This window comes from Neomonachus schauinslandi, chromosome 8, assembly GCF_002201575.2.
Source record: "Neomonachus schauinslandi chromosome 8, ASM220157v2, whole genome shotgun sequence".
Classification (NCBI taxonomy): Eukaryota; Metazoa; Chordata; class Mammalia; order Carnivora; family Phocidae; genus Neomonachus; species Neomonachus schauinslandi.
In genome coordinates, this window is record NC_058410.1 from 143,839,368 (window position 1) to 143,864,923 (window position 25,556).

General features: G+C 41.1%; 2 protein-coding genes across 2 annotated transcripts in view; both read right to left on the minus strand.

Annotated features, from left to right (window-relative positions):
* Nucleotides 1-25,556, minus strand: part of LOC123325518 (histone H2B type 1-C/E/F/G/I) — a 388,315-nt gene that overhangs the window by 208,126 nt on the left and 154,633 nt on the right. The window lies entirely within an intron of this gene.
* On the minus strand, nucleotides 1,847-25,107 carry ZNF322 (zinc finger protein 322). The gene is made up of 3 exons (XM_021696833.2): nucleotides 25,075-25,107; nucleotides 23,971-24,059; nucleotides 1,847-6,189 (listed from the first exon to the last, which is right to left on the minus strand). The coding sequence occupies exon 3, from the start codon at nucleotides 6,005-6,007 to the stop codon at nucleotides 4,799-4,801; it is 1,209 nt and encodes a 402-aa protein (XP_021552508.1). The 5' UTR covers nucleotides 6,008-6,189; nucleotides 23,971-24,059; nucleotides 25,075-25,107; the 3' UTR covers nucleotides 1,847-4,798.

Consider the following 25,556-nt stretch of genomic DNA (forward strand, 5'->3'; position numbering starts at 1 on the left):
CTCCAGAAAAGACAAATGTTAGAAGTTTCCAGAAGTTGTTGTAGAATGTGCTTGGCATGTTAAAGGAATCAGGACATGTACTTCTCTGGGAGAAGAAAGGCAGGGTAGATAAAAAGATTTGTTTGGGAGTGGTCAGGAGGGCTCTGCCTGCCAGAAATTTTTTTCGGGTAGGTGATCCTGTGGGGGCGCTGAGGGCTGAAGAATGAGAGCTGAGAGTGTGGTTTTAGGACATCAGTAGACATGACAAGCAGCGCCTGTTTCCTCCAACTCCCTTATCAGTCCCCTGCCCAGTCAGAAACAACTAGTCTGGTTTAAACTGCCCAGGGTAGACCACAAGGCTCCGCCGCGCCCCCCTCCGCTGACTGCCCCCAGGTCTCCGGAAGCAGCTCCAACTTCCGCCGCCTGCAAGACTGAGGCTCCCCATTTAGAAGAGGAGCTGGATTCAGTGAGAAACGTCCACAAGAATTTCACACAAAAGGCTTCTCCTTGTTTTCAGATATATTAACGCAACTGAGTCAGGCATTAAGGAATAGGAGGGTTGCAGAGATTTTGAAAATGCGCACAAAAGATAACCAACAGGAGCTACTCCTGGAGTTCTCCCTTTTCCGCAACAGACTCTAAGCAATTCGTTCGTGTTACCGGTCACTACCAAGAGCGGAGCCCCTACGGCTGGGGCCGTTCGCTCTGCCAGATGGAAGGATTTCCTTTGCAAGGGTGAACTGCCTTCAGCTTCTCTCACCCCTTTCTGAAGTCCAGATCTCTGCTTGGGCAAAGTGATGACACAAGCTAATGTTAAACGGGGGATGAAACAATCAAGCTTCAATTTCATTACAAGCTTTGTTTTCTGTTTTGCTCAAGGAGCAACGTAAAGAACTCTCAGGAAACACTGGTGGCGGATGTGTGTGCTGGGATGCACTTGTGCTTTCCTACTTCCCCAGAGACACCACTTCTCTTCCAATATGCGCAAGGGCTGTGGCTGTTTTCCCCAGAAATGTCTCACCACAGCCCCCCCAAACGTGGGATGGAGCGTCAGTGGGGGGAGAGGAGCACGCAGGTTGCAGGCCTTGTTCCGGGCACACCACTCTACACGAAGGTCAGAAGGAGAACCAAACCAAGTTGTGCCATTTCCCCTTCCCCTTTGCATCCACCCGGCGGTCATTCCTCCCCCTCTGATGCTTTTCTCACAATAAAAAAAAGCCACTTCAGACCCAGAGACCTGTTCTGGTTGGCTGAACAAACATGAGCAGAAGTAAACCTGATAATGGGAGGAAACCTGGCGCCACCACTCTGACCCCACGGCCCGTGCCCCGACTCCAACAGATAAGGTGGGAAGAGGCAGACCCGCTGCCCTATGCGGCTTCTACGGAGAACTGCGAATTCAAAATGTTTCTAGATTTTGAGGATGAAGGGTACTCACACAAACAAAAGATGTTTTTGTTGTTACTGAATTTTAACCCCAAATACGGGCAGTTTAGGCTTTTACTCTCTGCTGTGCTATTTAGGTGATGCAGTGGGGAGGCTCCAAAAAGATCCAATACCCACAGCAGAGCACAGACAATATTCCTTCCAGGTTTCCATTCACTTCTCTGCATTAGCATCAAAAACTCCTGGAATTCTAGAGACCTTCTAAGGGCTATCACCTCTACCAGGCCTAAGGGTCACATGAACATCCACTTTATTCTTTCATTTTGTTTCATTGAGGTGTTAATTGACAAGACTGGAAGGCAAAGTGTACAGCATAATGGTTTATGTATGTACTGTGAAAGGGTTCCTGAATATCTGCTTTATTCTCACGCAAGTGTAGGGGAAATGCTTGTTCTTAGTAGAGTGGAGACAAAAATGGAGTTTTTCAGAATAAATGTTTATTTAAGAATTAAGGGAAAACAAAAACATTAAAGCATAGGAATACATTGACTGAATACAAGTGTCTCGTTTGGTCTGAAATCTTGAAAAACTTACTCTAACTACTTACCTGAGGTAGATTTAGGTTGGCACTGTCTCAAGAGAACCTCCATCCATCCCAGAAGTTACCTTCTAGTTTTGGTTACAGGCTCCCAAGTGGTCCTCTCCAACCTCAGGTTATGCTCTATGAATAACACCAACACCTTTTTTCCCCACCGTTAAAAGCCCTCACACTCAGACCTGTCTCATACCCCAACTGTTCTGCATTTGAGGGATGGTCCATCCTTAATTTACTTAAAGACTAGAGCGAATTACCAGTAAGACTGTTGAAAGAAGGGGCAAGTCACTGCCCTGCCAATGATATAAACTCTGTCCCCTTCTCCAAGTTCTAATGACTAACAAGTAGCCATAAGGACTAACTTTCATCACCACCATGCCATACACCCAATACTATTTTAAGTATTACAACCGTTAAACATATACTAGTGATAGGCATGATCTGCACCAAAGAGAAACAAATACATCTTGCGTGTTTTATCACACTGGGCAACTTTTCATGGTATAAGAGCTATTTATGAAAATTACTAAAACACAACAGATCAAATAAACTTACAGCATTTGTTTTCTAAAAAAAAAAAAAAAAAAGACCAAGAACACCCCACCCTAGAACCAGATTCCTTATCATCACTAGAAGCTATATCCACTGACCGTACGATTATCAGGCTCATCAAGCAGCCATTAGGATCAAAGCTGAGAGCCACATACCAGGTCGCAGCTGGCCACCTCCATAAGTCTGAATGCCAACACTCTCCAGAGTTCAGGGATTTGTTAAATAAACCAGAGAACCCAGAGTAGCAACAAAATATTTACTCACCAGTCTATAGTCCCAAATGCTGTAGGAATCTTAAGTACTTATATTAAGTGTCTTTTAATCTGAGGGAAGAAAAAAACCCTCAGAATTGTCCATTTATAATCCCTGGATTAATTATAGTATTTCTAGAGAATGTTAGAGGATCGTTAATTATCCTGTTAAGTTGGAGGTAAGTGCTTATCCTTAAATCTCTGATGATTCTGCCAACTACTTTTCCCTTCTAGCATTTTCAGAATCCTACATTCCAAGCCACACAGATACCTTATGTTGTGGTGATTGCAATCCTTTCCCTGGGAATAAAAAGTATTCTCTTTCCTTGGCAGAACTGAAATAAATGAAAGGCATATCATTATGGGGCTTGATTTGCTATAAACAGCAGGATAATGGAGTGAAAAGAACACCAGCTTTGGAGTCTGGGATACTCAAAATCACAAAGTTTTAGCTCCATTAATGATGCATCAAATAAGTGTTTTACTCTGTGCCCACTCAGGCTGAAACCTTTCTTTTGGTTTCCCTTTAATCGTTTGGCAAGGAGCTGAAGAGCATTTTATCAATGAAAGAGACGACTTAAAGTCATAAAAAGACAGATGCTAGAGACATCATACCATGACTATTATACTGAAATTTGCATTTGAGTTTAAAAGACATAAATCTCTAAAGCTGAAATTTCAAAAGCCATTGATCATCTCAAAGATGTTTGAGGGAAAGGAAACTTTTGAGGGGAATGCCTTAATTCATGCTAAGTAAAAAAGCTGAGTATTCTGCCTCTTTATGAGGCTGGCCCTCCAAAGGGAGACCTTTTGGGAGAGTTGTGATCCAGGGGAACTACTCCCTAGCTGTTCAGTTCTTTTCACTATCAGCAAAAGGTTCCCAGGCTACTGTCAACACACTAGTCCCCATTCTAGCCAAGAATAAACAAATCAACAGAGGCCAAGTCAACATAATCCTTTCCCCCACAGGGAACACATGCCACACCTTCTATCACAAGGTTACAGTCCTTTCCTTTATTGGATTTCCAAATTTTAAAAAGCGAAAAGTAAAGCAATCAATAAGTGGTTCAGATAAAAGAAAAGCATCTTTACCTGAGTTACCCATCAGGCCCACTGTGACCTGCTCTGGCTCCTCCCAGAACAAGCTTCCGGGTATCTAAACAACTGTTTACATACTGACTCCATTAAAAGTCATCTCTACCATATGGGTCAACTACTACCTATTATATGTACACAGTCCATAATTAGATCTCTCAGTGGCCAAAATTCCCCGGAGAGTACGTTCTTTGGGACCCAGAAAGGTAGGAGTTTCTAGCAAGGCTTTTTTCAGACTCAAGGGGGGTTTTTCACTAATGTGAGTTCCCTGGTGTACCATGAGAGCTGATCATTGACAGAAGTTTTTCTCACTCAGAGACTTTGTAAGGTCTTTCCTCAGATTGGGTTTCTTTGGTGCAAACCCAAGAAGGCTCTCCAACTCATGTTTTTGCCACATTCAAGACAAATATACACATTTTCACCAGTATGGCTTCTCTGAAGAGTAAGAAAGTCATAGTTCTGTTAGAAGCTTTTTACACACTTGCTGGGGTTTCTCCCCATTGTGGGCTTTCTGACGTCCAATGTGACGTGCATACTGTCTGAAGCTCTGTTGACACTGAGGGCATTTAAAAAGTCCTCTGGTGTGAATTCTCTTGGGATGAGGAGGGGTGAGCACTGCTAGAAAGCTCTCTCACACTCACTGCATTTGTAAGGTTTCCTACCTGTAGGAATCCCCTTGTGGGTGATCAGATATGAGCGTGGACTAAAGGTTTTCCCCGAACTCAGGGCATTTGTAAGGTTTCTCATTGGAGTGACTGATAAAAGTGTTCTGTTAGGGTAGCTCTCTGGGCAAACCACTTCTCAACTTCCCACAGCTGCATTCTCTGGTCCCCACTGAAGTCTGAGCTCTGAGGAAAGTCTGAGATTTGCCTAGAGTTCTTTACTGAGTTCTCTGACATGTAAATACATTTTTTTTATGATATTGTAACTTCTTGTCGGATCAAGACATTTGTGAGGCTTCTGCTGCTTGGGGAGGACTGAGCTCAAGACCTTTCTCGCCCATATTACAGATATATGGTTTCTCACCGATATGGATTGTCTGATGTTGAAGTAGGGCTGAGCTCTGGTGGAAGCTTTTATCACATACACCGTATTTATAATGCAGCTCCTCGGTCTGCGTTCTCATTTTCTGTTGGGCAACAAAGTCCATGCCCAGGAGGAAGCCGCTCTCGCATGTAGACCACTGATGTGGTTTCTCTTCCATGTGAATTCTCTGATGCACAATGAGGTCTGAGCTACAGCTGAAACTTTTCTCATATTCAAGGCATTTAAAAGTGTGAGTGTGAGTGGCCTGATGCCTGATTAGGTTGGCACTCCGAGTAAAACTTCTCATGCATTCCAAGCACTTATACGGCTTCTCCCCTGTATGGACTCTCTGGTGTACAATAAGGTCGGATTTCTGGCCAAAGCATTTCTCACAGGCACCACACTTATAGGGCTTCTCCCCAGTATGAACTCTTTTATGAACAATGAAGGCTGACCGGTGTCGGTAACTTTTCTCACACTTATTACATTTGTAGGGCCTTTCACCAGTATGAGTTCTCTGGTGGCTAATAAGATCTGATTTCCCACTAAAAGCTTTTTCACACTCCAGACACTTAAATGGTTTCTCACCTGTGTGAGTTCTTCGGTGCCTTATGAGGTTTGTGCTTCGACTGAAGCATTTATCACACTCACTACACAGATACGGTTTCTCGCCTGTATGGCTTCGCTGGTGGACAAGCAGATCAGAGCTCTGACCGAAATTCTTGCCACAAATATCGCACGTATAGAATTTTTTACCTGCATGTGTTCTCTGGTGTCCCGAAAGGGCCAGGTGGTGCCAAAAGCTCTTCTCACATTTGCTACATTTATAAGGTTTCTCATAATTGTGGATCCTCTGGTGTGAAATAAGATCTGAGCTTTGGATGAAGGTTTTCTCACACATATCACATCTATAAGGTTTCTCCCCAGGATGGGATCTCTCACACATAATAAGAGCTAAGTTTTCACAGAAGTTTTGCTCACATTCAAGGCACTGGTGTATCTGATCATCTATTTGAGTAATCTCATGCACATGAATAAAAATCTTTTTACCCTTCTGAGGGCATACATGATAGATTTTCCTTTTCTGAGTTCTCTGATTATATCTCTCTTCTGAAGTGTACATTTTCTATGGCTCTCTCCTAGGGAGTTTTCCATTGGTCTTCTTGACCCATCATGTTCTTCATAGTCATTTTCTTGGTAAGAACTTGAAAGATACATCTGTCGTAGGCCTTTCAGTCATGAGCAGCTCGTCTCTACACGTTTCCAGCATCATATACACTAATTCCTTACTTGGTATTTCCAACCCTGTAAGACAAAGAAGAAATATTATTTATATTCCTGTAACTAAGAAAAGAATGCTCAAAGTTAAAGTTACTGCAGGAAAGACAGAAATTCTCCATCAGAGTCCATAAGTGCTCTAGTTTTTACAGGGGTTGAAACCAGTTAGTTTTCCTCTTTTCTAATACAAAACTAGTCAGCAGGAAAAGATCAGGAAGAGTTATTTCTTTTATGAGCCCAGGTGATCTCAAAACCAAGGTTCTTCCCCTTTCCCTGGCTTCAACTGAATAATCAAGACAGGCCTCATAGTTGGTACGCTTACTCAAGAGGAAAACAACCCCAAAAGGACTGTGAACATCTATGCAGTCCTCTCCGTCGAAAGGTTTGGAAAGACACGGTAATGATCATTAGAATTCCCAAGGCTCTGGGAAAGAGAAGGGTTTCTGTGGCTCCATCATCCTAGCCGTGTGATGTTGGGCAAGTTATTTAACAACTCTTCCACACCTAGTTTGCTCCTCTGTAAAATGGGACTTATAACAGAAATTATTCCACATCGTTGAACCAAACAATAAGTTAATTCCTCCGCATCTCGCGGTAATAAGCATTCCATGTTAGCTCTTATGCTATTATTACGATAAAGATTCTGCTTTGTTACGATCACATGAGCACAAACCCTCCTCAAAAAGAAAAGTCCTGACTGACTACAGATGAAAGCTTGGCTTCAAACCTGCTTTTATGGCAGGCTTTTCTTTATACAGTGAAGAGATGTGGAAGAATTTCTCTCCTGTGCAAGTATTAAAGCATGTGCAAGTATTAAAGCACCTGGAGTTGAGCATCTTAAGGAAATAAGTCCTTCTACAAAGGAAGATCACAATGACATAATTCTCCTTTCTAATGTAACTGAAAACAGCCCTTTGCTCAGGCTGCCAATGCTCCACTCCTCCCGGGTAAGAGATGCAGATCACCTTCAAATGAGTAAGAGATTAAAAAGGAGAGGGAGAGGAGAGAGATACGGAGGTCTTTCAACTGAGGACCTATTTTCCATGAAGCTACACCGGTAGGTGAATTGAAGATGTCATGGCCAACAGAAATATGGAAAGACAGATTAATGCTATACATTGGGTTGATTCAGGAGAGCAGCACAGGGGGTAGTGAATTGGTCATTTCATTTAGCAACCGCTCACAATATACCAAAGAAGAAACACATAAGAAACAAAAGGGGAAAAAACACCATTTTCTTTGTCCTTCACACTTACTCTTTTCAAAGATCATTTCCATGTTTGACCCTCGTCATACCTTCAAAGCCCGTCTCAGCATCTAAGGAGTAAAAGCTGATGACTGTGCTTCCTATTCTACTGAGAAAATTTAAGCAAACCAAAAACACAACACAACACACATACTCAAAACAAAAACATAAAAAACCACTTCTCCGCGCTCCCACCCCATCAACCAGCTTCTTGCCAGCGTGGTCATGCACTCCACCTTTCCTTCCATCATTGTGGATGAGACTGCCTCCGCTCAGTCTAAGGACAACCCCTCCATCCGTGTACTGGATCCCATCCCTTTCCTCCACAAGGACATCACTCCAGCAATTCTGTCCTCCCCGTCCTGCACCTGTTCTTTTCTTCTGGATCACACCAATCAGCAAATTGGCTGTTTCCGCTCCCCTAAAACAGAAGCACAACCAACATGAAAACTTCTCTTTACCACCTCACCCTCAAGCTATTATCCCACCTCTCTGTTCCTTTTTACAGGGGGTGCCTGGGTGGCTCAGTCGGTTGGGCATCTGCCTTCAGCTCAGGTCATGGTCCCAGGGTCCTGGGATTGAGCCCCACATCGGGCTCCCTGCTCTGCGGGAAGCCTGCTTCTCCCTCTTCCACTCCCCCTGCTTGTGTTCCTGCTCTCATAATCTTTCTCTGTCAAATAAATAAAACCTTAAAAAAAAAAAATCTATTCTCTGTTCCTTTTTACAGCAAAATTCCTCAAAAGAAATAAATCTGTTCATTGTCTCCAACTCTTGTCTTCCAAGGTTTCTGGAACATCCTCCAACCTAATACTCGTCCTCATCACTCTGCCAAAACTGCTCCTGTTGGAAACCCACAAGCCCCTAAGCAATCTGCCTCCTGGTTTCCACTCTGACTCCTCTCCTGAGCACATACCAGTCATCTTGGCCTCACTGCTGCTTTTCAAACCAGCCAGGTCACCCCCACTTCAGGATCTTTGTATTTGCGGTCTCTCCTGGCTAAAGTGCTATCCCCTCTAGATTTTCAAGGCTCCCGCCCTCGCCTTCCTCAAATCTTTGGCCATCCTACTTTACATTGTAACACACCTGTATCCCAGCTGACCCGCACCTACAACAGTCCTGTCCTTTCCTGTTTTATTTTTCTCCATAGAATGTCAGCCCCTAAAGGACCAGGATTTTTGTTTATTTCATTTGCTGTTTCCCTAGTACCTGGCACACAGTAGGTGCTCAAAGCTAGAACGGATGTCCTTATTTGGCATCTATGGACTCCTAAATAACCTATGAAAACTGTGAAATTTGATTACAAATGTTATTTGGTATGTGTACATTCTTCTAGGGAGAGAGTCCACCATTCATCAACTGTGATGTGTGGGCCCAGAGTCTGTGTATATGTGTGAGAGAAAACAATATGAGAGCAGACTGAACATCACCCTAGTAAGTGTGATGGACCAGAACTCAAAACAAAGCAGCTATACAAGCAGAATAAGCAACGGTCACCTGAATTCAGAGGAAACAATGAGGCGAAAGGATCCAGAAGATGGATGACTTTCTGTTTCATCAATTTTCTGATTGGTTTTCCAATTTCCATTCAGCAATTTGTAAACTCTCCATGTGTAAGGTACAGAGACAGTTGTTTTAATAATAAAAAAAATTATTTATAAATATAAAAAGAAATATCAAGGCTCCAGATGTCAACTCAAACATGTTCTCATGTTTAGTTCTAGGGGATAAGAGAAAACTGAATGGGGTGGGGGTAGTTTCTTAAGTCAAGGCATAGACTGTCCACAGGAAATGTAATGTTAAAACCACTAAAGAGGGACAGAATGAGAGAAAAATGGGATGTATGGCTGAAAGAGTAAAGTTCATAGCTCTGAGAAGGGCAAGCAGGTGAGCAAAAAAAAGACACACGTTTATGTTAAATACAGTAACTCTATATCCGTCTGTGTGATGTTGGGCAAGTTATTTAACAACCATAAAGACTGGTGCCTTCGTAAGAAGAGATAAGGACACAGAGATCAGGGATGCGCATGCAGGGGGGAGACCATATGAGGACGGAGAAGATGGCCGTCTGCAAGCCAAGGAGAGATCTCAGAAGAAACCAGACCTGGCACTTTGATCTTGGACTTCTAGCCTCCAGAACCGTGAGGAAATAAATTTGCTGTTTAGAGCACTCAGTCTGTGGCATTTTATCATGGCAGTCCCAGCACCTCAGGCCAACCTCCAGTCACCACCCTCCTTTCACTCAAACCCTCAACCCCCAGCCAGTGAACTCCTGTTAAAACAAGCGAAGAGGTCCTTCTCTGCTCCCTTCAGTGGCTTCCCCTCCCCCGCCCTTCTGCCCCCGCCCTCCCCTCCTCAGTCCTCACGATGGCCCAAGAGGCCTCACAAGGGCTGCTGTCACCCCCACCACTGCTGCTCTAATCTGCTCTTCCCTGTTCTCTCCGCATGGTGCGAGGCACCGCAATGGCCTTCGAGCTGTCCTCACCCACACATTCCCCTTAGGGCCTTTGCCCTTCCTTTCTTGGGTCTCCAGCTTTCTTCCTCCAGGGATGTGTACAGCTCTCTCTCAACTCCCTCAACTATTTCTTCAAAGGTCACTTCTCAAGGATGCCTCTCCAGACCACCGTATTTAGGACTGAGAACTGCCCCCCATGCCCCAGCGTTCCCTATCCCGCTTTTCTGCTTGGCTTTTCTCCACAGCATTTACCACCTTCTGATACACGGTGTAATTGGTTTGTTTATGGTCTAAAGTATGGCAAGGATATTTACCTGTCTTGTGTGTCGCTCTTTCTTTAGTACACAGAGCAGCGCCAGGCAGAGTCAGGGCTTACTAAGCATCTGCCAAGTGCATGAGTAAATCCTTACTGTAATTCTACTTGTGTCCCTATGGTGAAGGAAAAGGGCCGAATGCCAGAATTCACAGGAGCTACTCTGACGGGGCACAGTCTAGGAGAGAGAAGGCACACTTCTAGAGAAACTGGAGCTTACCTAGAAGCTAACTGGAAGGAAAGCAGCATTTACGTCCTGCTCCTGAGAATTTGATTTCTCAAGGAAGGGAGCGTTCTGTAAAACACAAGGATAAGAAAAGGATAAATAGTTATAAATGAGCAGACTTAGCCCTGGATCATTTCACTCGAAGAACCTGAAAATGGGTAAACTAGGTTCCTTAAAAGAACAGTTGGGTTTTCTTATACAATCCCTTAAATTCAGTTCTGAGGAGGTTAATCATAGTCCTAAACCATCCCATATAACTCTACAGAAAGGGGCCAACAAAGAATCTGAAAACCATCTGCACAATCTACAGCTTCCTTGGTACTGTAACAACATCGAAGGCAGGGCCCCAGCCCTAACTCTCAGCGGAAGATGGCAGAAGATGGCGCATGCCGCGGGTCATCCTCCCTGCGGGAGCTCAGGGGGCCTTCACCTACAGGGCAGTCGGGACCACAAAAGCCTCTTGCTAGGCTCTAACAAAACCACTACTTGACCATCGGCACCCTTCCTTCCCTGGAGGGCAGGCAATCATCACATTTCTGGTTATTCGAAATTTACCACGGCCTAAGGGGATTTCTATTTCAGCCAGAAACAACTCGGGAGGGGTCAATTAGGGGCATAAGAGAAATTCGAGAGCTCAGACTTGACCACGGATTCCTTCCCTCAGCAGCTTTAACCTGCCTATTCTAGGTGGCTGAGGCTTCAGTTCCCTCAAGAACCTTTCTGCTACTGAGGATCAGAAGCAAAAAAGGAACTGCTCAGCCCCAGACAACACATGGGGACATTTAGCTGAGGCTCTCTATGACAGTCCCTCGCAGCTGCCAGTAGAAAGAGGACATGTTTCACGGTTCTGGTTCCAGGTTAAGAGGGAGTAAACACAGGCCATTCTTATTCTCCCTCACAATGCACTTATGACATCTGGACGGAACGTATGGGCCAGCTACTTGAGGACTCTGAAAAGTAAACACGCAGGCCAAGGAAGACCAAAATTTAAAGCCCAACCCAACCAGCAGCAAGGGGACTCTTTGCGTTGCCGTCCTTCCCTTGAGTAACCCCTGGCCTGAACGCGATACAGCCTGAAACAAAGAAGTCAAGGAAACCAAATCGTAATTCAACTGGGATTTTTCAGAGAACCTATGAGCTTCCATGACAATGATTTAAAACTGACTTCAATGGATAGAACACGGACTTAAATATGGGTGGAGAAAGAACAAAATACCTCTGGAAGAACTACACAGGACATGGTAAGAAAACAGTTAGGAAGGGGGTAATGGTGTCTGCAGAAATCCAAATCTCCCAGCACATCCTTTAACAGCTGTAAGAACAAGAGAAATGCACAACCCAAACCCACACCTTCACTAAACCCTAGCTTTCATATGCAAGCTCTGCAGGCTACCAATGAGAGCGAGAGCAATCTGAAAATGTGGGGTAGAGAGGAGGGCTCGTGGTGCACAAAATCAACCGAGTTTCCTGCCAGAAAGAGAAAACCCGTTCTAAGTACAAAAAAAAAATTTAAAGTTCTGATCAGAACGGGATATTAGGAAGGGACTTGTAGCTCACACACCAGACTTAGAGGCAGTCCTGGAGCCGCAATTCTTCAGGAAAGAGAGTAAAAAGGAAGGGAGAGGAACCCTTTGGACTGCACAGTGAAGGAGAAAAGGAGCAGAGAGAAATTTAAGGTCCTTCAAGATGAAGGGAAATTTTTTTTAAAAAAGAGGAAAATAAAAAAGGCACAATTCATGTCCTATTTTCAAAGAAATGCCTTCTACTTAAAAAAATAAAAAAGATAAAAAATCCACAAAACTTGACCAAGTGTCACTGAATTAGCAGTCTTGTTAAACACATCATGTTCTAATAAAATAGACATAATCCAACTAAACACTGGAAGGAGAAGAGATAACAAACTGACATAACCTCACTGGTCATTGCATTAATTGCAGACAGGGGTCAAGGGATACTACTAAAAACTGAAAAACCAGACAATTAACGGCTAAATCAGAACATGGGACTAAGGCATTACAAAAGATCTATGTTCAAAGGTAGTCATGATAACAAAAATCAAACATTCTAAAAAAGTTTTTAATGAAAGAGCAATGAAAACACAACAAGTAGCTGAAAAAACAGGACAAATATAAATAACATGATTGTGCCGAGACGAAACATATCAATCATATCAATACATGAGAATGAGTTTGGCTCACCTATTCAAATTTTTCTACCATGGCTCACAAACCAAGACCCAACTATATGCTAAATACAAGAGACACTTAAAACAAAGATTCAGAAAGGCTCAAACTAAAGGGACAGAAAAAGTAATACAGGCAAATAGAAACAGTAAAAGAAAGCCTTATATTCAAGATATCACGAAGAGGAAAATTCAGGCTGAAAAACATTAAACATGATAAAGGACAGTTTTTAATGTTGAAAGCCCTAATCATAATATAGCTTGTAATAGTTATGATTTTGAACCAAATCATACAGCAGTCACCCTTACAAAGCAAAAACTACAATAGATAACAAGAAATATAGCAAAAACATTAATAATAAGACAACATACCACTATGAGTAGAAAGACATACAAAGTAGAACAAAAAAAGTAATGATGCAGAAAATCTAGAGAATCTAATTAGTAAGTTTTATGATAGCTACTGAAACTTAACCCTAAAAATAGGAAGTAAACTTTGTTCTCAAGCACACATGAATCAGTCACAGAATTCTGTCTTATATTAGGTCACAGAGACAGCATCAGTAAGTTCCATAAAAACACACGAAACTAAAAATTTATTGAAATACCAAATTTAAAAAACCCCACCCAAATGGGGAAAATAAAATGGGGAGATGAAACAAAATTTCTAAATATTGATAATTAAAACTATTACAGATTACAATCTATGGAATAAATTTAAAGCAGTGATCAAGGAATATTCATAGTCTTAAATACTTTTATGTCAATATAACGAATTAAATGAAATCAGTGAACTAAAGAGAAAAACAACCTAATTATAAATCAAAATCCTACTTATTTGGAAAAACTTAAAGAAATGATACACTACTAGCTAACTTAGTGAAGAAAAAGAGAAAGTACATATTTATAAAAAAGGAAAAGATAAGGAATAAATAAAACAAAAAGCCCCACATACACATAACAGATCACTTTGCAGACTTCTACACAAATAAATGTGATAACCTATGAGGCAGACTGTGTTTTTTCCCAAATTCACCCCTATCCAAGACAGAAAGTTTTAAAACACCAATATGCACAGAATAAACACAAAGTTGTTAAGGAATCAGCCCACAAAAAAGCACTGGATCTAGATCATTTCATAAGGGTATTCTAACAAACTTACAAAGACCAAATAAACTCAATGCTTCAAAAATGTTTTCCAGAGCACTAAAAATGAAGAAAAACTTCTAGTCTTTTGTGAAAATAGTTTAACACTGACAACTGAACCTGATGAAGAATATAAAAATGTTTATAGCCCAGTATTAGTGTGAAAAATACTAATAAAAATCTAAAACCACATTAAGAAAAGTAAAGTACCATGACAAAGTAGGAGTTACTCAGGGAACACAAGATTTATTCAATATTAGGAAATCCATTAATATAATATCACATATTAACAGGCCTATAGAGAAAAATCATGATTATCTTCACAGATGCTGAAGGAACTCACAAGAGAATCAACATCCAGTCCTGATGAAAATAAGAAAGTAGGAATTAATGAATACTTCCTTTTAAATGATAAAATATACATTCTTTAGTCTAACAGCCAGTACCTAAGTGAGAAAAACTAGTCATTTCCAATAAGATCAGGAACAAGTCAAGAACGACCCCTATCTCTTCTGTTATTAAACTCTGAACTGGAAGTATTAGCCAGTGCAATTAGAAAATAAAAATCAATTAGCAGTATACGAATAGAAAAGAACTAAAATTATATGTTTGGAGACAGAAGGGTATAATTAGAAAACCCTAGAGAGAATCAACATTAAAAGTGACTCAAAGGAATTCAGTAAGGCAGCAGGATATAAAACTCACACATAGAAATGAATAGCCCTTTTCTGTACAAAAATAACAACCAACTAGAGTATAAATAGAGAATACTCCTTGTACAACAAAAAAATATGAAATACTTAAAGATAAATTAAACAATAATTATGTAAATTACATACATAATTATGTAAAATGAAGAAGAGGAAAACTTTCAGACACTACTGAAAGACCCAAAAGTAGACCCGAACAAATGGAAAGACATCTTTTGTTCTTGGATAGAATGATTCAATATAATGAAGATCTTAGTTCCTACTAAAAAGATTTATGGATTAATACAATTGCAACAAAAATAATAGACTTCTTCATGGAACTAGACCAAAGGTGCACAAATTATGGCCCACACGTCAATTCTGGCCTGCAGCCTGTTTTTATAAAGTTTTACTGAAACAAGGTAATACGTATTCATGAATGTACTGCTCATGGCTTCTTTCTCATATGGCAGAGTTAAAATAGTTGAACAGAGACCATCTGTCCCCCAAAGCCTAAAGTATATACTTTCTGACCCTTTACAGAAAAATCAACAATGCTTGAGCTACAGTTATTACTCAAATTCACTTGGAAAAACCAACATGCAAGAAAAGCCAGGAAACAATGAAAAGAAAGATTGAGGGGTGACTAATAAACCTGTAAGATATTAAAATATGCTATAAAGCCTCTAATATTAAAAAAATATGGTTCTGGCACACGAATACATAAAAAGATAAGTGGAATAGAAATCCAGAAACAGATACAAACATATACAGAAATTTAGTATACAATAAGAGTGATGTCTCAAATCACCAGGGGAAAAAAATGAACTTTTTAATAAATGATGTTAGAACATCAGGATAGTCACATGAAAACTGATACAATTTGATCTATACCGCACACCATATACTAAAATCAATTCCACATCAATCAAAGAGCTGAATTTACAAACTGAAACCATACGGTACTGAATATATAGGTAATATCAGTGTACAGAAAGGTTTTTTGGCTTATGACACAAAATTGGCCATTTGACTAAAATAAAAACATTTTGTGTGTAAAAAGAAAAGAACAAAGTCAAAAGTCAATGGACAAACAGAGAAAAATTTGTAACATATATTTGAGATAAATAATCTATTATATAAAGATCTCTTAAAAATTGAGAGAAAACACCAAAAACCTGAGAAAAATAGGCAAAAGACAATACACAAAAAGATAAAAAAATGTTCCTTAAACATAGGAAACGATGTTCAATCTCACCCATATTTAGAGAAATTCAAATTTAAAGTACATGAAATAACTAGGAAGAGAGGAACTTCATCAACCGATAAAGAATACAAGAAAACTACAGCAAATATTATACTTAATGGTGAGAAACTAGAAGCTTTCTAGCTAAGATGAGGAACAAGGTCAGGAGTTCCTTCCTACCACTCCTTCTCAACATCATATTGGAAGTCTTAGATAATACCATAAGAGGAGGAAATAAAAATTACACAGAATGGGGGAAAAAAATAAACTGTCTTTGCTTACAGATCACATGATCGTCAGTGTAGAAAATATAAAAGTATCAACAACAACAACAAAAATGGAACTAATTAAGCAGTTACAGCAAGCATGCAGCAGGATACAAGGTTAATATATAAAAGGCAATCACTTTCTTCCATACCAGCAATAAAAGATTGGAATTTCAAGTTAAAAACACAATACCATTAGCACGTCTGCAAAATGAAAATGAAATACTTACATATAAATCTAACAAGATCTACATGAAGAAAACAAAAAAACTGATGAAAAAATAAAAAAGAATTAAATAAATGAACAGATAGTCCGTGTTCATGGATAGGAAGACTCTATATTGTCAAGATGACAATTCTTCCTACCTTGGATCTATTGACTGAACTCAATTCCAATCAAAATCCCAGTAGGTTATTTTATTGATATTAACACACTGACTCTAAAGTTTATATGGAGAGCAAAGGACCCAGAATAGCCAGCACAATATTGAAAAGAGAACAAAACTGGGAGGACTGACACTACTCAACTTCAAGACTTACTACAGTGCTACTGTAACCCAGTGTGGTGTTGGTAAAAGAATAAACAGATCGGTGGAAAAGAGTCCCGAAACAGACTCACATAAATACAGTCACCTGATCTTTGACAAAGGGGCAAAGGCAATACCATGCAGAAAGACAGTCTTTTCAACAAATGGTACTGGAACAACTGGATAGCCACATGCAAAAATATGAAATAGACGAAGACTTTATACCTTTCACAAAAATTAACTCAATATAGATCATAGACTTAAATATAAAACACAAAACTATAAAACTCCTAGAAGATAACATGGGGGAAAATAAAGACAACGATGACTTCTTAGATTTAATACCAAAGGAAGGCATGATCTATAAAAGAAGTAACAATCTGGGTTTTACTAAAATTAAAAACTTCTATTTTGCAAAAGACACAAGACTGGGAGAAAATATTTGCAAAAGACATCTGATAAAGGACTGTTACCCAAGATATACATTTATATACTCTTAAAACACAAGGAACAACCTGATTAAAAAATGGCAAAAGATCTGAACAGACACCTCACCAAAGAAGATATACAGACGGAAAATAAGCATATGAAAAGATGCTCAACACTGTATGTCATTGAGGAATTGATAGTTAAAACAATGAGCTACTACTATAAATTACAATGACCAAAATCCTACAAGCCCTGAGTCTGACTCCCAGCTCAGCAGGGAGTCTGCTTTTTCCTCTCCCTCTGCCCACCCCCCCATTTGTGTGCAAGCTCGCTCTCAAAAAAAAAAAAAAAACAAACAAACCAAAAAACATAATGACCAAAATCCAATACACTGACAATACTAAATTCTAATAAGGGTATGAAGCAATGGGAATGCTTATCCATTGCTGGTGGGAATGCAAAATGGTACAGCCACACTGGAAAGCAGTTTGGTGGTTTCTCACAAAACCATATAATCCCGCAACTGTGGTCCTTGGTACTTACCCAGAGGAGCTGAAAATGTATATCCACACAAAAACCTGCGCAAGGATGTTTATAGCAGCTCTATTCATAATTGCCAAAACTTGAAAGCAACTAACATGTCCTTCAGTCAATGAAAGGATAAATAAACTGGGCTACATCCAGGCAGTGGAATCTTGCTCAGTGCTGCTAAAATGGAAATGTGCTATCTAGTCACGGAAAGACATGGAGAAACTTTATATGCATATTGCTAAGTAAAAGAAACCAGTCTGAAAAGGCCACAAACTGTCCAATTCCAAGTACATGACATTCTAGAAGAGGCAACTACGTAATCAGTGAAAAAGATCAGTGGTTGTCAGGGGTTGGGGGGGGGGGGGATGAATAAATGAAGCACAGAGGATTTTCAGGGCAGTGAAACTCCCCTGTATGACACTATAAATGGTGATAGATGTCATTATACATTTGTCAAACCCCACAGAATGTACAACACAAAGAATGAACACTAAAGAAAACCATGGCCTTTGGCTGGCAATGATATCTCAATGCAGATTCACCGACTGTAATAAATGTACCACTCTGGGCCAAGATGTTGATAGCTGGGGAGGCTGGGGTGGGCGGGTGGGGGGTGGCAGAGGACATATAGCAACAATATGTGCTCTCTACTCAATTTTGCTGTGAACCTAAAAGTACTCTTAAAAAAGTCTATGATAAAAAAATGAAATAACTGAAAAGAGCATGTGAAATACCGTTTCTCACCAATCAAGTTGGCATACATTGAAAAGTACGACAACACATTTTGTTGTCAAAACTGTGGGGAAACAGACACTCTCATATGTTGCTAGAAGGAAAGCCAATTGGTACAACTCTCTGGAGGGAATTTGACAACATCTAATATAACTAGATATGCATTTATATCTAACTCAGAATCCCATTTCTAGAAACTGATTCTGAAGGTACACCTCCGACAACATAAAAATATACAAGTATAAAGTTATTCACTGTAGCAATGTTTATAATTTGAAAATATTTAAAACTTAAAGGCCCATATGTAAGAAGGTGGTTGAACAAATTTGGTATATGCACATATAATGGAGTACTATGAAGCTGTAAAAGAATGAAGAAAACCTTTATGAATTGATGTGGAGTGATTTTCAGGACATACCGTAAAATTTTAAAAACAATGGTATAAAAAAGTATGCTATATTTTGTGCTAGAATGAAGTAGAAATAAAAAACTACACATGTATCTGTGGGAGCCTGGGTGGCATGACTCTTGGTTTTGGCTCAGGTCATGATCTCAGGGTCATGGAACTGAGCCTCGTATCGGGCTTCGCGCTGAGTGTGGAGTCTGCTTGGGGTTCTCTCTCTCCTTCTGCCCCCTTCCCCCCCCCCACTAGTGCTCTCTGTCTCTAAAATAAATCAATAGATAAAATCTTTAAAAAACAAACACACACTTATACATGTATTTATTCATTTGGCCAAAAAGAAATTTGGAAAAGGTAAAAGAAATTAATGAATGTGGTTATCATCACAAGGTAGGTGAAATGCGATTAAAAGGACAGGAAAATGGAACTGGTGTAAATAGGTGGAGGGAGGGAGAGTCACCCATCTGGGACTATACATTTTTGTAACACACACAACATTTTTACTTTTAGAACTGTTACATTTCACATATTCAGTAAATAAATAGACAAAATACTAGAGAGAAATGTTAAAATGTAATACAAACAAAAACAAATGAGTCTGTGTTTCAAATGAGTAACACAACACCCAGAAGGGAAAAAAATAACTCAAATAGTACTTTAATACAGTATTAGGGCTATACAAACTCAAGCTAAAGATAAAAAGAACTATAAACAATTACTGAATTCTCATTAGTAGGGTTTTTTCCTCCCCATGGTGGTAAAGATACACTACTTATTGCATACCCTAGGACTGAACAAATAAGTAAATATACTATGGGTAAAATGGCACACAGACTCCTCCCTGTCAGAGAAGGCAGTTATAAATAGAGAAAACGGAAAGGCAAGAATGAACTCTGTAACTGGAATAAGAAGTATCAGTATGAGGCCAAGGTTTTACAGTATATACAGAAAAAAATAGAAATGCGTGTATGTGTCAAAGTGTGTGTTTATTCTACTTTATTTTTCTAGTAATGTCTGCTGAAAGGTCATAAAAAGAATGAAGTCCTAGTAGTAAATGAGCATAACACACACTCAGGTCTTGGTTTCTAAACGCCATTCTCCATTGAAAGCTATCAGGGCTCCTAGGAGAAATGGCTGATTCCAGGGTTTAGAAAGTACAAGATGAACCCAGAACATCTTGTGCCAGAGGATAAGGAAGTGCTCAAAAAGTGGTGACAATGTGCCATAGGACCCAGAAGCCAGGCCAGAGGGGCTGCTATGGTACAAATCTGGAACAAACAGAACATCAAGATAAATAGTAACTGTAGTAAGGAACACAATAAGAATCCATGAATCCATACAGATAAAAAAAAAATGAATAAAGATGGCGAAGGGAGTTTTTTTTTTTTTTTTTTAATTTTATTTATTTATTTGACAGAGAGAGAGACAGCACGAGAGGGAACACAAGCAGGGGGAGTGGGAGAGGGAGAAGCAGGCTCCCCGCCGGGCCCAGAGCCTGATGCGGGGCTCGATCCCAGGACCCTGGGACCATGACTTGAGCTGAAGGCGGATGCTTAATGACTGAGCCACCCAGGTGCCCCGGGAGTTTTTCTTATATTAAAAAAGCCAAGGGGCGCCTGGGTGGCTCAGTCCTTGAGCATCTGCCTTCGGCTCAGGTCATGGTCCCAGGGTCCTGGGATCGGGCCCCACATCAGGCTCCCTGCTCAGCGGGAAGCCTGCTTCTCCCTCTCCCACTTCCCCTGCTTGTGTTCCCTCTCTCGCTGTGTCTCTCTCTGTCAAATAAATAAATAAAATCTTTAAAAAAAAAAAAAAAAAACAACAATTAAATGTAGAAGAAATGATGGAATTTTAAAAATCACCATGTCCAATCAAAAGAAGAGTGTTTAATTGTTTCAGGTAAAAATCCAGTGGGTGAAAAGCTTATGAGATCAGGATATTTACACAGTCTGAAAATATCTCCCTACTAGATATTTAATAATTACAGAAACAAGAAGAGTAACTTCACAGTACAGAAACCTGGAAGTCACCACCTTAACCAAGTGATCAAAGTTACCATTACTAGTAACATGATGTCCAATGTGCCAAATAGAATGTAAAGAACAGAACAGAACATCACCTCTGTGCTATCTTGCCGAAAATGTATAGCCTGAACCTACTTATGAGGAAGCATCAGGCAAACCCAAATTGAGGGAAATTCTACTAAATACATGGCCTAACCTCTTAAAGAAAAAAAAAAAGTCAGTGGGGAGCCTGGGTGGCTTAGTCAATTAAGTGTCTGTCTTCGGCTCAGGTCGTGGTCCCACACGGGCTCCCTGCTCAGTGGGGAGTCTGCTTCTCTTTCCCTCTGCCCCTCCCCGCTTGTGCCCTCTCTCTAATAAATACAATCTTAAAAAAAAAAAAAAAGTCAAGGTTGTGAAAGACAAAGTCTGAGGATATATATTTCACGATAAAGAAGACAAGACATTTAAATAAAATGGGGAATGATGGATTGATCTTGGCTGACAAAAACCGGTTTTTTCCTTTTCCTGAAAAGGACACTAGTGGAAGAACTGGCTCAATTTGAATAAGATAATAGTATTATGAGTGTTAATTTCCTGACTTTGATAGCTATAATGGTAAGAGAAGAGCCATGTTTTTAGGAAATAAACTGTTTGTATTTTAAGGCAGGCATTCTTAACTGGGGTTCTAGGAAAGAATGAAGCCCTACAGAAAATGATTTGAGTAACTATTTTTTCAGTTCTTCCAAGAATGGTATGTAGCTAGGAGCACTATACATGCATAGGAGAGAAGTTAATTCATTACATACCCTAGGACTTTAGGGCTTAATTTTCTTAAGACTTCAGGGCTTAGCATGTCATAAGACTTTTAGGGCTTAATGCTCTCATAGTTTGAGAAGAATCATTATGTCTATAACCTACTCTCAAAAGGTTCAGAGAAGGGCGCCTGGGTGGCTCAGATGGTTAAGCGTCTGCCTTCGGCTCAGGTCATGATCTCAGGGTCCTGGGATCGAGTCCCGCATCGGGCTCCCTGCTCCACGGGAAGCCTGTTTCTCCCTCTGCCTTTCTCCCTCTGCCTTTCTCTCTCGCTCTGTCTCTCATGAATAAAAAAAAAAAAAAAAAGGTTCAGAGAAAAATGTGTATACGTATGTGTATACAGAGACACACAGAATCATAAAGCGAATATAGTAAAATGTTAACATTTAGGACCATGGGCAAAGGGCATATGAATATTCTTTGTACTGTTTTGTAACCTTTTCATAAGTCTAAAATTATTTCAAACTTAAAAGATTTTTTAGTTTGTTTTTCAAAGAACATGGTAGCTAAGAGTCGATACATTACACTAATTAAAACTGAATGTTCAAGTTCTAGAATCAGATTTTGGTTCAAATTCCCACGCTCCTCTGTAGCTGCAAGAACTTGGGTATATTACTTGACTTCCTTCAGCTTCAATTTCTCCTTTGATAAAGCAGCTAAGATACTCTTACATGCCTCATGGAGCTGCCACGAGAACTTAGATGTCACCACCAAAGGACTCAGCGCTCAGTGCCTGTGTCTCAACAGATACTTAATAAATGACAGGTTCTATTACTTTCTGAATTCCATCTTCACACACACAAAGACCCTATTTATCAAGTCCATCCTCTGCACCTGCCTCTTTTGTAAAGACTTGTTCAAAAGCCATATAAAATAATGAACTCAATCATAAACAATAAAATAAGTCAGCCAGTTAATGATGAATATGGAGATTATACAAAACCAGAAACAGATTTATGGAGAGAGACTAGGATGAAAAGGAAAAATTCAGAATCACAACTAAGTACAGATATGCAGGCATATAGACAAACAGCTAACATAAAATGGTAGGTTTATGGAAGCTCTGTCTTTTAAAATGCGTATTATTGCTCAGGTCAAAAGGAGAGCAGAGTGGAAATAAAGGATTCTGAGCTTGGTCATAGCCTGGCAAATGAAATCAGAGTATTCCCTAAAGTTATCAGCCCAGGGTATCATATTCGCCCTAAGGAGCCAGTAAATTGTGGGGCACCAAGAAGAAAAAAGAAATTAAAAAATAAAGAAATCATTTTCTTATTCTTATCTAAGTCTTTTAGATGTCAGCACCTAGAAAATAAAATATAGTCTGGTTGTCAAACTTAAAGCAGACCATGACGCTTCCCTAGTTCAAGATATTATAACTGTTTCCTATCAGACTCAGAATAAAACCCAGTTCTCACTGTTCCTTACAATGTGGCACCTCCACCTATCTTTAGCCTCACAAGCCACCTCAGAACCTTTGCACTTGTTCCTTCTGCCTGGAATGTTCTTCCCGCCAGGTAGCTTGCCTCTTTATTTGATCCAAGTCTCTGCCTGAAAATTAATTCCTCAAAAGGAGGCATACCTTGACTACTTTATATAAAATAGCTCTGTCCTCTTATCCTGTTTTATTTCTCTTCATAGCACTTCTCATCCTCCAACCTTGTAGTATATATGTTATGTCTGTTAATTTGTTTCTCTCTCCTACTAGAATATAACTTCCATTAGGGTTAGGACTTAGTCTTTTGTTCACTGCAATATCCCTAGACTCTAGAATACATTTGTTGCATGCATGAAAAATATGAATAAATACCACAGCAAAATAAAGGACCACCATAATCCTTAGAACCCCCACAGCAATGCAACAAGCTCGGCGAGTAGCCCTGGCTGGTCCACCAGGGGACCCTTCTCCAAGAGGTTTCTCTTACCTCACCCTAGGAAAAGACTGGTTCTCTCTTCCATGGCTAGGGTCAGAGTGTGCAGAATAAGCAGGCATGCAATAAAAGTCCAAGCAGAGAAGCTGAGTACAGAACTTCAAAGCTCAGGATTATTCTTACAGTTAAAGGGTGTATGGGACAAGCAAAGTCGATAAAGCATTAATCTAAAAAACAGATAATGCTTACTGTATCAAGCCCGAGGTAAGGGATTACCTCATTTATCTTTCACTGATTGCATGGACTGCCTCATTTAATCTTCCCAAGAACTGTGTAAGATAGGTATTAATACCAATATTTGCACTAACAGAAAACCTGATGCTTAGGGCAATTAAATAATTACCCAAGAACTCATAGCTAGTAAGTAGCACAGCGACAATTTAAACTTCAATTTTCTAACTACAGAGCCTAAGCAATGGGCATTCTGCCTTTTTTTGGGCTGCAAATCAATCAAGAAGCAATTATTATAAGCCTATTGTGAATATGTATGTTGGAAAGGAGGAGAAAATACACTCAAATAGGATCCAGTTTTATCACTCTGCTATCTCAAGAGCTAAGAAAGTGTCAATCCCTTTTTCATATTATCTTCCCCAATCCTTCTTGTCCTCCCCAAGTACTCCCCCACCCCATCGTCCCCAAAATCCATTTACATAGAAACATAACAGCCTGGAATGCTACTCACCATAACAATGAAGACTCAAGACTGTCTTCCTTTTGGCTTCAAAAGGTCTCTAGTCCGTAAGTATGCATAACACTCAATTCTTCCCTCTCCTAGAGAAAAATCAATAATGTTGAAATTTACAATTTTTTCTGAAATTTTTACTTTTTCTGGAGCTGGACATCTAAATACCAGTCCCATTTACTCCCCAGTCTGGTCGTCATCCTTCAACCACATCTTACCTCTTCCCACATTTGCTTACTTTCTGTTTCTCCTGCAAGAAATAGCTGCCACTGGGAGCCATCACTTCCTTCCCAACCCGCACTAGCCGAAACATGAAGAATCCTTCTGGATAATGACTAACTTTAACTTCTTAGGAAAGCCCTGAGTCCTGTTTTACTTGTTTAGATTTTTCTTTCTGCTGATTGTTTTTTGGGTGCATTATCTCAACTTCTAAGGTCAAGGACCCATTCTTCTACCATATACACCCCAAGACGTAGTTGGTAAGTGCATATAGTAAATGTTACATATAATGCGGTTTTGTAAACCATAGTTATGAAATGGTTAAACAATCTTTTGTATATAGTTTTGAGTAAAACAAAACAAATCTCTGTTTAAAAGGGGGGGGGGGGGGGGGGGGGGGGACTTCATTCAACGTCCTTGGGTTTTTCCCCAATATGAGAGATACAGATCGCTTAGAAAAGTGCCTGGTAATGTTTACTATTATCCTCTCCAAGAACGGCCGTACTGAGGCTGCTCTTCTTTCAACTTTTCATTGACCGCCTCTCGGTCCGCCGTCAGGGGGGTCCCGGACCCCGCTCGGCGGCGAGCGGCAGGGGCTGCCGTGACCCTGCGCGGGCCGGGGGGCCGGGGGCCGGGGGCCGGGGAGGGCGTGTGGGGGGGTTGGTTCTGGTCCCGCCGCGCCCCGACCCCGACCCCGGGCCCCGCGGCCGCGCCCCTCCCGGGCCCCGCGGGCCCGCTTACCCGGGCGGCCGCCGGCACCGCCCCTCCGCCTGGGACCGCACTTCCGGTTAGTCTCCGGACACTCGGGTTTGGGTTTCCCGGCGGCCGCAGGCTTCGCGGCGGTGGACCTCAGGGCCCACCTTCGGGAGAAGAAGGAAAGCAAACCTGGGAGGCCGACGAGAGCCAGGAGCAGCTCCCTTTGCGCGGCTCGGGAGGGGAGTTGGGGCCAGGCCACCCAGTGAGCGCTTGAAGGGCCGACAAGGCCGGCTACGCGAGCCCTTTCAGCCAGGCTGGGAAGCGGCCGGCGCAGCCCCGCCCCCGCGAGTCACATGACCACCCCTGCTTCGGAGGCTGGGGCGCCCCGCCCCCGGCCTCTCGGCCAATGGGGGCCGAGCCGCTGCGACGGGGCGGGGCCCCGCGGCGCCTGCGCTCGGGGCCCTCGGCGGCTCGGGGCGGAGCGGGCCGGGAGCTGGGGAGTGTGCGGGGCGCTGCGGGGTCCCGGGCTGAGGAGCGCACTGCGCTGCCGCTTTGTCTAAGAAGAGACAAACGTTGTGTATGTTACAGTGTCCGACTCCTGTGCTCCTTCCTCAAAGCGGTTAAAAGAGAACTCGAGCCAGAAGCAGCGTCACGGAGACGAATGCCGACCC

What these genes read in the sequence shown, in the direction of transcription:
- ZNF322 (XM_021696833.2), bottom strand. Translation starts at nt 6,007, where the DNA reads ATGTACACTTCAGAAGAGAGATATAATCAGAGAACTCAGAAAAGGAAA.